Source organism: Apis florea, unplaced genomic scaffold (genome assembly GCF_048593485.1).
Source record: "Apis florea isolate Af1SG1 unplaced genomic scaffold, ASM4859348v1 contig_3379_pilon, whole genome shotgun sequence".
In the NCBI taxonomy this organism is placed as follows: domain Eukaryota; kingdom Metazoa; phylum Arthropoda; class Insecta; order Hymenoptera; family Apidae; genus Apis; species Apis florea.
The window spans coordinates 539-14,433 of record NW_028256750.1 but is presented as its reverse complement, the minus strand read 5'-3'; the positions used below and the strand labels follow the sequence as shown (position 1 = coordinate 14,433).

Below are 13,895 nucleotides of genomic sequence, written 5' to 3'. Positions count from 1 at the left end.
ATAAAAATTGTTATACATAAAAAAGTATTGAAATATAAATTAATAAAATGTGTATTGTTATTATATTGAAAATCCTAAAGTAATTTAATTAACAATCAATTATTTATTTGGAAAAAAAATAATCAAATCTTTAAGATAAAAAGTAAAAACTATATAAAATTAAATTAATCGTATTAAAATAAAATAATAAGTTAACTCAAAAAATTTTAAATTTTAAAATTTTTAAAAACTTAAAATTTTAAAAATCCTAATTAATAATGATAATTGTAATGGTCAAAAAAAAAACAAATAAAAAAAAAGAATAAATTATTTTTCAAAAAATTATCAAGTATCACTATAGTTAGTAAATTATTATAATAAATTATTGTAATAATAATATTATTATTGAAATATTGGTATAAAAAATAAAAGAAAAATTGTTAAATTGTTAAATAGAAGTATTACGAAATAGAATAGAATAGAATTGAACGCACTTCAAGCAAAGCATCTAATCGTTGCGAGTTTCGATAACAGAATGATCGCCCGCGATGTATCGAATTATAAATTGAGAAGGAGATAACAATTCGGCAAATTGAAATGTATCGAACATGATATGAATGCGAATCATCAATTATCTGGAAATGTTCTCATAAAAAATATTTTCAGGCTTAAGATTCGAGCAGAAAAAAGAACATACAAATATATAGTAGAAATAATAACATATGAATTTAAATTATACAATTAACATTTAGAAAATATGTATATATGTGAAATATATAATGCTATGTGAATAAAAAGACAAAAAAATTTTATATATAACTATTACTTTCTGTTAAAATAAATCTTACCATATTTATATAAAAATTTTTCGATTATTTCTTGTCATGATGTTTAACAAAACTATTATATTTTTAAAACTGTCTTACTTTCAAAGTTCCAATCAAACGATAATCTGTCACAAAAAATTTAATTAATTTTAATTTTGGTATAATAACGATTAGACAAACGTGTATTAATTAAATAAAACTTAATAATATAACATGCTTTATTAATAAAAATTTTATGTACTTTTGTCGATGAAACGCAGTTTATTACTACTACTATTTTCAATTGTCGATTGATGATATGCGCACTGTAATGCGTATAGATTCATCTTGCCCCTAGATCTTAGCATCTTTTTGATTGGTTGGAACGATATGGTTCGCTATTCATTTTAGTCGCGCGAAAATTGAAATATGTATAACATGTTATATCTTTTATCTGTAAATTTAATTGTATATATTGAAATTTTATAGAGATATTCCCATAATAAAAATAGATTATTACAATTAATTTAATATAAAAATTATTCAAATTAGAAAGATTGAAATCTAATATCAAAAAATTAAATTGAAAAAGGGATTGGAAAATATATGAAACCAGAAAAAAATTACAGACATTGTGCTCAGAATTTATACAAATCAATTATTTCATAATCATCTATATTATCAAAATAATGAAGTTGAAAAATATAGATATCTATATTTCATTCATCATAAAATAATTTGTTTGATAATTTATTTATAATTCTTATAATGAAATTCGATTTTAATTTCGGCTACAATTGTTTCTATACTGAATCGATAACGTCGCACGTGACTTGAAAATAGTAAAAGAGCCGAATTTCTAAGGCACAAAAAAGCATTGCATATCATGTCTATTCTGTATTTCATCTGTGCCTTCTTTCACTATTTATGGTAAGTGAATTTGTTATTAGAATTGTATATATATTTTATAGTAGTTTTTTAGTAGTTAATGTATCATTATATGATAATGATAGTAATTATTATTTTTAATATATATAATAATTTTCTACATATGATCAAGGTATGATCAAAAATTTATTTATAATAATAAAAATATAATAAATAATCAAAAATTTTATGTTGTTGTTCCAATGCATGAATGTATAAATACAAAAATTATTTTAAACACTTTTCTGTTATATCCAGTTTTATTATCTATGGCGAAGAGCGCTACTAGACGATTAAGAATACCAAACATATAAGTACGTTCATTGAGTGACTTGCATTCCATCTGTAAATTTATATTTTTTTGAGCTTACACGTGTAAAAGTATTTTAAACATGGAAAAAGATTTGTTACGATCCCTCGATCTATTAAAAGAAAACGATGAACAGGTACGAAATGACGCAGAAAATGCATTATTAACTGTTTGTCAAAATATTTTATCACATCCAAATGATAAAAAATTTCGAGAAGTAAGGCTTGACCATCCGCTAGTTACAGCAAAATTACTTCCAGCTCTTGGAGCTATTGAATGTTTATTTGACATTGGTTTCGTCGAGGTAATAAAAACGATTACTTTATAAAAATAATAATATATATGAATTATAAATGTTACAAATTTTGAACAGTAATATGTTTTTTTTTTTTCAATAGACTACTGACTGTCTTTCTTTGCCTCCAGAAGCGCCACTTTCAAAATTACAAACTCTGCAGAAATTGCTTAATAAAAACTCTCTTTCAAAAATACCTATTGTTAAAAATGCAACATTGTATAATTTGATGCCTCCAACATATACAGGAGAAGAGAAGAATTTTTTCAAATCTATTATAGATAATTTTCAAAGTGTTTTACGATATGAAGATGCAAATTTACAAGAAAAAGCTAAAAAAGTAATACCTATTGTAGATCTTGAAATTGCTACTATGACAAGAATTAGACAATTGCATAAGTATATATAATTTTTTATTCAAAGATTTTCTACAGTAAATTTATTTTTTTTAATTATTAAATTTTTTATTTTAGACATATTAAGGTAAATCAAACTAGTTCAGGAAGTGGTATTATGAAACAGTATAGTGAGGATGATATTGATGATGCTAAAGATTTATTTCTTATGGAGCTGTTGCATTGGTTTAAGTATAAATTCTTTACATGGATTGATAGTCCAAAATGTACTGCATGTTTTTCAGAATGCAAACAACAGGAAGTAATATTGTCTGATGATCCTAGATGTTCACGAATAGAAATACATAAGTAATTTAATACATTTTAATTATAAAAATAATATTTGTTAAAAAAAATATAATTAGTAATATTTATTAAATATTATTTTAGATGTACTAAGTGTGCAACACGAGTAAAATTCCCTCGTTACTCTGATCCAGAGCCATTGTTAACTTTAAGACGTGGACGGTGTGGAGAATGGGCGAATGTGTTTACTCTTTTTTGTCGAACATTAGGATACGATGCAAGATTTATATATGATCGAACAGATCATATTTGGACAGAGGTGTGTAATGGTCACTGCCCTTACGTAAATGGAAAATATATACAAAGGTACTCGTTAACTCATTGCAGTATAGAAACCTTATGTTCGAAAATATTTTCACAATTGTATTCTTTAAAAAATGTACAATAAATATTGAATTAATTGAATAATCAATATATTAATAATTTAGGTATGGTCGATACATGAAAAAAAATGGATTCATCTAGATCCATGTGAAGATGTTATGGATAGACCATTAATGTATGAAAAAGGTTGGAAAAAAAAATTATCTTACATAATAGCTTTCTCAAGAGATGAAGTACAAGATGTTACTTGGCGATATACACATGATCAACAAACTGTAATGAATAGAAGGAATATTTGTTCTGAAAATAAGCTATTACAATTCATTGAATCGCTGAATAAATATCGTCAGTCTTTACCAAATTATAGTGCTTCTCGCAAACAATATGTTATAAAACGAAGACTTTTAGAGCTTGTAGAATTGATACATGTTCCAAACAAACAGAATTTTGACGACGATGAGAATTATAAAGGACGATCTACTGGTTCTTATGAATGGAGATTAGCAAGAGGAGAAATTTCTGAAGTATATAGAAATAGTTATTTTTTAATTACTATTTAATTGATTAAATAGTATCGCTAATGTAATAAAATTTTCTTAATTAAATATTTCAGTCAAATGTAAAAAAAAATTATGTTTGGAATATCTCAGAATATGGAGAAACATTTCATCTGCAATATTCTATTATTAAAGATATATACATAATAAAAGATAATGATGGTAAAATATTAACAGATATATCTGGTTGGGAAAATGGAACAAACGAAATAGAAGGTGGAATATTTCGAAAAGTAGAACACGATTGGAAAATTGTATATTTATGTCGTTCTACAACAGCAATTTTTGGTAAGATTAGATGGTGCTTTGTAATCGCAAATCCAAATTTATACGTGAGAATATTTCATTTACAAGCTATCAGTAAAGTATTTCATGATGGTAATGTATCGTGGGAATTGGAAGCGTTTTTCAATAATGCAAATCAAAACAAATCTGTAGTTTTATTCATTAGCGACATTTCTAATTATTACACAGACCAAGTAAAAGGAGCAGTAAAGTTAATTCTTACAGCAACTATTTCTGGTGGTCAAGGTGATTGTGCATGGCAACATGCACAACTTTTTCGACAAAGTTTAGAAATTGAAGATGATCGATCTTTATTGATTGATATTGAATTAGAGAAGTAATTCCAGAATTGAATTGTATAATTTGATTTAAGAATTTTGAGTTTTATATACTTTATCCATATTTTGTGCATATTCAATAACGCTATATACTATTATTATCAAACATATCAAGATGAATTAATTATATTTTAAAATTGATAAAAACACATTCCATATTTAAAAATTATTTTCTTTTTAAAAAAGTTATATATTTAAGTTTATATTTTATAATTAAATAATAAGAAAACTTTTTAAATTTGTGTAATAAAATTTGCAAATATTTATTAAATAAAATTATAAAATTAGATTGTTAACTAATACTGCAAATAAAAACTAGCTTTTGGGCTTCATAAGTTTGAAAATATTTATTTCATATACAAAATAAGCAAACTATTGATGGCACTTTATGAAGATATTTGATAAATGTTATGTCTTTTAATGATTTTATAAGTATTGATAATATATAAACACAATTTATTTTTATACATATTTTATCTTTTTTTTTCTAATATACGTTCCTCATATCATAGAAACAGTTCCTTATAACATAATAATTGTTATTTTATAGTCATTTATATATCCCAAAATTATTATTTATTTCTTTTATTATATTTATTTTTTATTATGTATATAATAATATGTCGTATTAAATTTGTAATATATATTATAAGATGCAAAATACTGAAAAAATTGATATCTGTATATCATAAGATACTAAAGTAATTATACTTTTGAAATAAAATTCATACTTTGAATAGTTTAATCATTTTCAAAAGAATATGATGAGAATTAATGAAATAATTATAAATAATTTTATATAATGTATACGTTAACGAAATTAATAATATAAGTTAACATGACAATGAAATTATATTAAACGGGAAATGTATGGCATTCATATTCAAAAATGCAAAAGAAACGTAAAATATTTATATTACAACATATAAAGATGAACAAAGTTACTAAAACATATAAACAAAATAGAGTGCAATCAAAGTCAAATATGTTCTTTTATAATATATCTTTTTTTTTTCATTTAAATTAACTCTTTTATCACACAATATACTTCAAGATCTAATTTTTCCGTTTAACGTTATTTACATTAGCATGATGTGTGTATGTGTATGTGTATGTGTGTGTATGTGTATGTGTGTGTGTGTGTGTGTGTGTGTGTATATATATACATATATAATGTACATATATATGTATATCCTAACCAATTAAATCCGACATGATGCTATGTGTACATTCACATAATTAATATTCATACATGTACATACAAAAAATATTCAATTATCTACATCGTCATAAAACATTCACGAGTGTTTAAGTAATAAATTAGCCATTTAATTTTTTGTGTTAATACTAAATAATATTGCTCGAAAAAGATGTATAAAATAATAGATAGGCACTGGTATTCTGAGATCTTACTTGATTTACCGAAACTTCTGTAACTGTTTGATCATCATATTTATACCATCTGAAAAAATCACAGATTTGATCAAGATTTGATAAATCACATACTTACATTATTTCAAATAATTATTATGTTCTTTTGTTCATTACCTTAGAGCTTTACAGAGAATATATGAATAAAAAAATAAAAAAATAATTTACTTACTTATTCTGAACGGCGTTTTTACAAAAGGCCGTATAATGACCACCTTCCATAGTTCCATAATGATTAGACATTGCATATAAACTATAACTATAACTATAACTGCGAATATTTGAAATTGCGGTACTATTATTATCTGCTACTAAGTATGGTTTTAAATTGAAATCCGTGAGAGGAAAATCGACAGCAGTATTTCGTTTCTCGAGCCATCCACCACTTTCAGCGAAACGGTTTAAATGTATGACGATGATAGGCGCTAATTTTACAAAGTCAAATTTTTTTGTAGCTTCGCGAGGTGTTTGACATTTTGGGCATTTCCATCCTACCACTTTTTGTCCACTTACAAATTTTAAGATGCAATCCTATGAAAAAATTTTTTAGTGAACAAGAAAAAAAATTGTTTTTTGCTTGAAACTTTAGAAGAAAAAATTGAAAATCGAGTTTACATTTAATGTACATCGATTGGAATGAAGTAATGACATTGTTAAACTATTGAAAGTTTCATATGTTGTACTACTTTGCTTGCAAAAGCTGCATGTAATAGTGGATCTTAACTGCCCAAAAAATAAATCGGATATTATGGATCTTTGTGATCCCATTGCCTTATCCCAGGCCTTTTCGGCTATTGTCATTTCCAGAGGCACTTTACAATTCTATGAATATAAAAATAAAGTTATAAAATTTAAATTACATTAAAATTTTTTCGAAATTTAATGGTAACAAAATAGAATATTACTTTTTTTAAGTCATTATGCATCCAATCTAGAAGAAAAGTAAGAAATTCATGAGAATCCTGTTGCTCATAACTTTCAAATTGTAATTTATATTGTCCCACAGCAATCTAGCAATTATAAATTATATTTTAGTACATACACATATATATAAATCTCAAAGTATAATGTATATAGTTAAAAAAAAATGAATAAACATTATACTTATTAATATTTTAGAAATAAAAAAATCTTTTTAATTTTTTTTTACTTATAAAAATATTATTTATGTATTTTATAAATCTTTTTATAAAAAATAAACAAAAAATATCAAACCTTAAGATCATGCGGTGATATACTCTTGTATTGACCTCTCCAAAGTGCTTTAATCACTTGAGCTACTTCTTCTACAACTTGGCCTTGTGTATTATTATCATTATTTATATTCAAGTCATCAGCATATAAATTATCCATAAAATATTTAGCTAAATGCGTAGTATTACTTAAGCACTGTATAATACTATTCATATAACATGAATTGCCTAAATTTTTCAATCCTGTAATACCTGGATGCTGTAACACGATAATACAAAATATATTGTATCAAATATTTCACATTTTACTGATTTCATTGATTCTTTTATATAATAAAAAATTATTTAATGATTTTTTATGTAACAAAAATTAAGAATTATATTTTCCTTTATTAATATCGTGTCATTATTGTATGTCATTCGAAAATTATCAATTACCTTTTTAAAATAATAAACATTAAAATTCGGTACAAGTTTTCTAGACAAATTTACCATTTTTCATTTACACTTTATTTGATTATAAGTATACTCTTTCAGATCTTTTAAAATGAAAATGAAAAATAAATTATAATTGATCATTCTATATTAGCACAATGAACACAATCTTATTAATTAATATATTTATAAATTCAATGTTATAATATTTTATATTATTGTAACTTTTAATTAGTTATGGAAATGAATATCACCATAGTTAGTGATAATCAAACAAATACTGACAAATACTATGACGCGTTACTTTAAACAAGTATAAATTGGATTGAGAAGCCATAGAGGAAAGTAGAAAATATTTCTATATTTACGTGTTTATTTTTCAAACAAAATCAAAAAATCACGTAATTTTATTCTACTGTAAAATTTTAAATTATATTCGGACTATTTTAACATTTAATTGATATTTTATATATATATATATACATATATACATATATATATTTATATTTCAATTAAAATAGGGTTTAATTATATATATCTAATATTTTAGTTCATTCACGTGGAATATAAACACGTGATTATGAACGATTATTGATGAAATTTTAAATGATATAAATGAGAATTGATTCTTTAAACTTTTTTTTAAAAAATTTCAATTTTTTTTTTTTTTTTTTAATTTTTGAATACCATAGATACTTACTACACTTCCATGAACAGGTGTCATTCTTTCTTCACGATTTGCCCAACTTAAATGAGATACTTTATTATCACCATAAGTTCCATTTTGATTGTACGATGAGACTTGTGGCTTCGAACTTCTATCTATTTGTGGTGCTTTACGATCTGTCAACTGAATATTTTATAAAAGAAAAAAAATAAAAAAATTGTTTATCTATTTTTTAAGTTATTTTTTTAATTATTTGCGCTGGTATTGATTCACAAATATAATATTAATATAAAATATAATATTATGTACATTTTATCTGGGATAAATAATGATCACTATATGTAACATATTGTTTATAAATCTAATACAAATAAATAACTGTGAATAAGCAAGACACATTATTTCAGTGCAAATGGAATTAATTAGAAGAATTTACCTGTAATAAATTTGGACTAGAATATGAACGTTCTAAATTGCTTCCCATTGAAGAATTATCTGATTTTAGAGGTTCCTTGTGAATGTTAGTTTCATTTTCTTTTATCGACAATTCTTTGTAATTATTTTTCATTGATATTCTGGTAATAAAAAATATATAATATATAATATATTGCAATAATTAACATAATATTTTTATACTCACTCTCGTAATTTTTTTCGATCCGCAGAAGTATCTTTCATTCGACGTTTTAATAAAGCGAGAGTAAATTCGAGATTTCCTTTTTCATTTTCTTCTGCAGGATTGAATTTAATTGATTCTATCTTTGCATAATATTTAGTAAGTTCATCTTCAATTTTCTTGTACTCTTTTTGCTGTAAAAAGCAATTATTTATTAATTAAATGATAATGATTTAATTAATTTATTTTATTTAATTTACCTTTTCTTCCAATTTTAAACATAAAGATTTTACATTATTATGAATATATTCTTCTTCATTTGAACTTTTATATTTCATACCATGTTGCATGTACAAAGTGCGTTCTTGTTCTAAAATTTCTTGTTCCAATTCTTGTTTACTCTTTGCTAATTCATTTAATTGTTTCATTAATTTCAAAACTGATTTCGATTCGGATGTAGACGTGTCCAAAGAAATTGGTTTATTACTTCTATCTACTATTGGTTTTGCAGATATAATATTTTTTTTCATAATATTCAATGAATTTCTTTTGTGTTGAAATTTCAGTGAATTATCGTACTGTCGTAAATTTGTATTGTCCTTAGGAACTTTTCCTATTTCAATAGAGCTATCAATAAAATTTTTAGAGCGTGTTGAAATATTATTACTTATTTCCGTTTCCATATGTTTGTACCACATTTTATCATTTGTAATGCTAACTTTTGATGTAATTTCATCATTACTTATTGGTTTTAATTTAATTGATTTATTTTCATGTGATTTAATAACATTCTCTTCTTCGTCAAAATGTAGCAATTCAGGGTATTCTATATTATCTAATATTTCATCTGGGACATTGTCTAAAGTAGGTTCTACAATATTAGGATTTGTTGTAAATGCTGGATAACGAGTTATCCATTCTGCATAACCACCATCTAGAATAGTGATCCTTTTATATTTTATACCAGGATCCCAATCTTCTAAAATTTTTCTTAATATATTTAAGGTATTTTCAGATGTCAATGTTTTACTTGATGTATCCCAATCAATTAGAATTATAACATCGACATATTGTGCTCCTCGATGCCTAAATAGATCTAATGCTTTTTTATCTTTATGAAGATATTCTTCAAAATGCGATGTTAATGCACTAGAATTAAATAAAAAAAATTAAATATTTTAAAAAATTGTTTTTGATGATATTTTTACTTACCCAGGTTTTATTTTGTTATCAGGAATGTTAACAGATTTGTCAGATAATATTCTTGAAGTTTCAAATTGTAATTTAGGTCTTATATCAATAATCAAATATCTACCATCTACTTTATGCATTAATTGGAATAACTGATCACAGTTTATAATTTCTTCATTATCACTGACCAATGGATCTCTAGTTGGTGTTTCAGGTAATTTTATTGGACCATCAATAGGAGTCATATAGGTTTCTGTTCCAGCTTCATTATCTATATCCATTTTATCTGCAATATTATTTTTCTCTAACATCTTTTCTTTTAATTGCACTTTGTACCGTGCATCTAACTTTCGATTTAAATCTCCAAGTATTTTTTTTACTTCATTGATCTAAAAGAAATGTTATAATGTTTTATTTGTATATATAAATCATCTAAAAATTAATATTAACATAGCACCTCAAAATTTTACATTTGGAATACCTTTATCTGTGAATGATAAGTTTAATAAAACATACGCCACTCCCCACCTGATTCACATGCATATTTGTTAAGGAGAATGTTTTGTCATCTCTATATTCTTGTGTAGTTTTCAACCAATCAATACAGTTCAACCATCTCCTTAACATGATGTATTGATTCTCCTCATCTCCTCGTATTTTAGCATTCTCAGCCAAATTAAACATATCAGGAAGCCTTTTATAAATATCAGATGGTCTTTTCCCTTTGTAATTAATTCTGGCTATTTGCAATAGATCTTTTATACTGGTATAACGTAAAGATGTTTTTTCAGTCATTTTAATTACTTTCACTGTTATAAATCTTGATTTATTTAAAATAGAATGTTCTATATAATATTTTTTATATTTTATATATCATCCTGTTAAAAATATGGAATTATAATAAATAGAAAAAAAAAATGGTATAATTTATATTTAAAATAAAAATTTGAAATAAATATTTCCATTATATATATTCCAAATAATTCCATTTGAAATATATAATTTTATAAATTGGCATAATCCACAAAAAAATCGCTAATATAATTGAAATTGGTTACCTTTTTACAATTATGGTTATCAATTTTTATAAATATGTAAACTTTAATATTAGTATTTTTTATGATAATATAAGAAAAATTCTATTGAATGACATTTCTATTTGTAAGTAGAAATGTCAAAATTCTGTAAACACTTTGTTCTTCAACAAAATTGTTCGATTAAATAAAGTACTACCGCTTTTCTACATCTTAGTAACGTGACGTTTATTGTATCATTGGCGCCCTCTATTTTGCATAAAAAAATTTTTAATATATTACAAATTAATTAATTAATTGATATTTTGAGTACCACATAGATTATTAATAACATGCAATATTCCGAAAAGAAAGTCATTAAATAAGTTTATTATTTAATTGATTATTAAAATCATAAATAGTTCATTAGAATCATAAGTAGAATAAAGATGGAAAAATAAAATAAATTATAAAAATTTTTTCTATTTATAGTTAAATTTTTTAAATATAATATACGAATTCATAATTTTTATTAATTTAATAATTTTCATTTAATAATAAATATTTTATACATTTTACAAATATTATATACGAAAATAAAGTAAAATATAAAATAAATTGTATCTAATTAAAAAAATTTAATAAAAATATAGTAATTTTAAATAACAAGAAAATATTGTTTTTAATTATCCTATAGTTTTATTAAATAATTTTATTTTTTTAAATTAAATAAACAAAATTTATATATTTATTACAAAATATACTTCTATCGATTATTTTTACGTAGTTAAAAAATTTATTAAGGTGGTACTAAATTCTTATTTTAATTTCTAAAATTATGAAAGCCAAAAACAGTTTTTAATATCGTAATTTTTTATTGGTTTAGAAACTTTAGTTTTAAAATTTTTTAGTTCATAAATAAATGGAAAAAAATTAATTTATTATAAATTTATATAATTAATAAATCGATTTAAGATAAAAATAGTTTGTATTTAGAATCAATTATCATTTTATAAATTACATTTTGTAGGATAATTATATAATCATATTACACTTGCATTATAATAATTATTATTATTACATTACATATTAATAATAATAATAAAAATTAAAAAAAATCAAATATTCATTAATATTCCTAATATTCGTAATTCTATAATTTAATAACTTTTCTTAATTTAGATTATTTGATTTTATTATTTCCTTCTTTGAAGCTTTATTCAGAAAGATTTAATCAGTTAGAAAGATTATATTTAAAGTATTTAATTATAATATAGAATGCATTGACATGACTTTTTTTGAGGTTAGAATTTCAGAATTAGTATAACATTTTAAAAGAATATTATTATAAAAATTAGAAATAAATTTTTGTTTATTAATACAATTATATTTTGCAATTATTTATAATTTTTTAAAAATATTTTTAAAAATCAAAAAAAATACTATGCTATTATTTATTTTTCATATTATCAAATTTTTATTTATAATTTATTTTAAATCAATATTTACTTTGAATCGATTATAATATATATAATATAATTAATTCAATAGTACAAAAATAATAATTAATATATTGTATTATATTTTTAGAAATAAAATTAAACTTTTTCAAATTTTTAAATTTAATGTTCTTTAAAAATAACAAAAATATTAAAATAATATTTAGGATATCTTTAAAATATTAAAAAATTTTCATAGGAAGTGATTTTTTTTTAAATATATATACATATACACGTATATTTATTTTTATAAATTAAAAAAATCAAATGAATTATAATAAGATACACATATCAAAAAAATCAGCATCAAATATCTAAATGTGTATACATATTCAAAATCTTGATCCATAGAATTAATTTATAAAATAATATTTTATTTTATCAATATTTCATAATTTCTTATTACAAATATTAAATTCTATTTAAATATTTATATGTAATATTTTATAATAATTAATATAAAATGATAATTATGTTATATGCTATAATACATTAATTCTAATATAAATCTTAATTTGATCTTTCTAATTTGAATAATTTTTATATTAAATTAATTGTAATAATCTATTTTTATTATGGGAATATCTCTATAAAATTTCAATATATACAATTAAATTTACAGATAAAAGATATAACATGTTATACATATTTCAATTTTCGCGCGACTAAAATGAATAGCGAACCATATCGTTCCAACCAATCAAAAAGATGCTAAGATCTAGGGGCAAGATGAATCTATACGCATTACAGTGCGCATGTCATAAATCGACAATTGAAAATAGTAGTAGTAATAAACTGCGTTTCATCGACAAAAGTACATAAAATTTTTATTGATAAAGCATGTTATATTATTAAGTTTTATTTAATTAATACACGTTTGTTTAATCGTTATTATACCAAAATTAAAATTAATTAAATTTTTTGTGACAGATTATCGTTTGATTGGAACTTTGAAAGTAAGACAGTTTTAAAAATATAATAGTTTTGTTAAACATCATGACAAGAAATAATCGAAAAATTTTTATATAAATATGGTAAGATTTATTTTAACAGAAAGTAATAGTTATATATAAAATTTTTTTGTCTTTTTATTCACATAGCATTATATATTTCACATATATACATATTTTCTAAATGTTAATTGTATAATTTAAATTCATATGTTATTATTTCTACTATATATTTGTATGTTCTTTTTTCTGCTCGAATCTTAAGCCTGAAAATATTTTTTATGAGAACATTTCCAGATAATTGATGATTCGCATTCATATCATATTCGATATTTCAATTTGCCGAATTGTTATCTCCTTCTCAATTTATAATTCGAT

The 13,895-nt window shown here is 22.5% G+C and overlaps 2 protein-coding genes across 5 annotated transcripts; one reads left to right on the top strand and one right to left on the bottom strand.

The window, feature by feature from the left end:
* The first annotated feature begins 1,713 nt into the window (after positions 1-1,713).
* On the top strand, positions 1,714-4,993 carry Pngl (N-glycanase Pngl). Of its 3 annotated transcripts, XM_086912344.1 has the most exons (8): positions 1,714-1,845; positions 1,971-2,326; positions 2,421-2,716; positions 2,791-3,021; positions 3,103-3,277; positions 3,447-3,866; positions 3,956-4,187; positions 4,410-4,993. In XM_086912344.1, the coding sequence occupies exons 2-8, from the start codon at positions 2,105-2,107 to the stop codon at positions 4,523-4,525; spliced, it is 1,692 nt and encodes a 563-aa protein (XP_086768470.1). In that variant the 5' UTR covers positions 1,714-1,845; positions 1,971-2,104; the 3' UTR covers positions 4,526-4,993. The 3 variants fall into 3 exon arrangements, with proteins under 3 accessions (XP_086768470.1, XP_086768469.1, XP_086768471.1); XM_086912343.1 differs by having other exon boundaries at positions 3,956-4,993; XM_086912345.1 differs by lacking the exon at positions 1,714-1,845 and having other exon boundaries at positions 2,031-2,326; positions 2,449-2,716; positions 3,956-4,993.
* LOC100869435 (ubiquitin carboxyl-terminal hydrolase 8) lies at positions 4,843-11,330 on the bottom strand. 2 transcript variants are annotated; one of them, XM_086912342.1, is made up of 12 exons: positions 11,114-11,330; positions 10,584-10,933; positions 10,077-10,444; positions 9,125-10,013; positions 8,889-9,058; positions 8,685-8,823; positions 8,282-8,431; positions 7,169-7,405; positions 6,859-6,963; positions 6,569-6,775; positions 6,126-6,484; positions 4,843-5,984 (listed from the first exon to the last, which is right to left on the bottom strand). In XM_086912342.1, exons 2-12 carry the CDS (start codon positions 10,848-10,850, stop codon positions 5,870-5,872), a joined length of 3,006 nt encoding a protein of 1,001 aa, XP_086768468.1. In that variant the 5' UTR covers positions 10,851-10,933; positions 11,114-11,330; the 3' UTR covers positions 4,843-5,869. The 2 variants fall into 2 exon arrangements, with proteins under 2 accessions (XP_086768468.1, XP_031773703.1); XM_031917843.2 differs by lacking the exon at positions 11,114-11,330 and having other exon boundaries at positions 10,537-10,677.
* Positions 11,331-13,895: the final 2,565 nt, after the last annotated feature.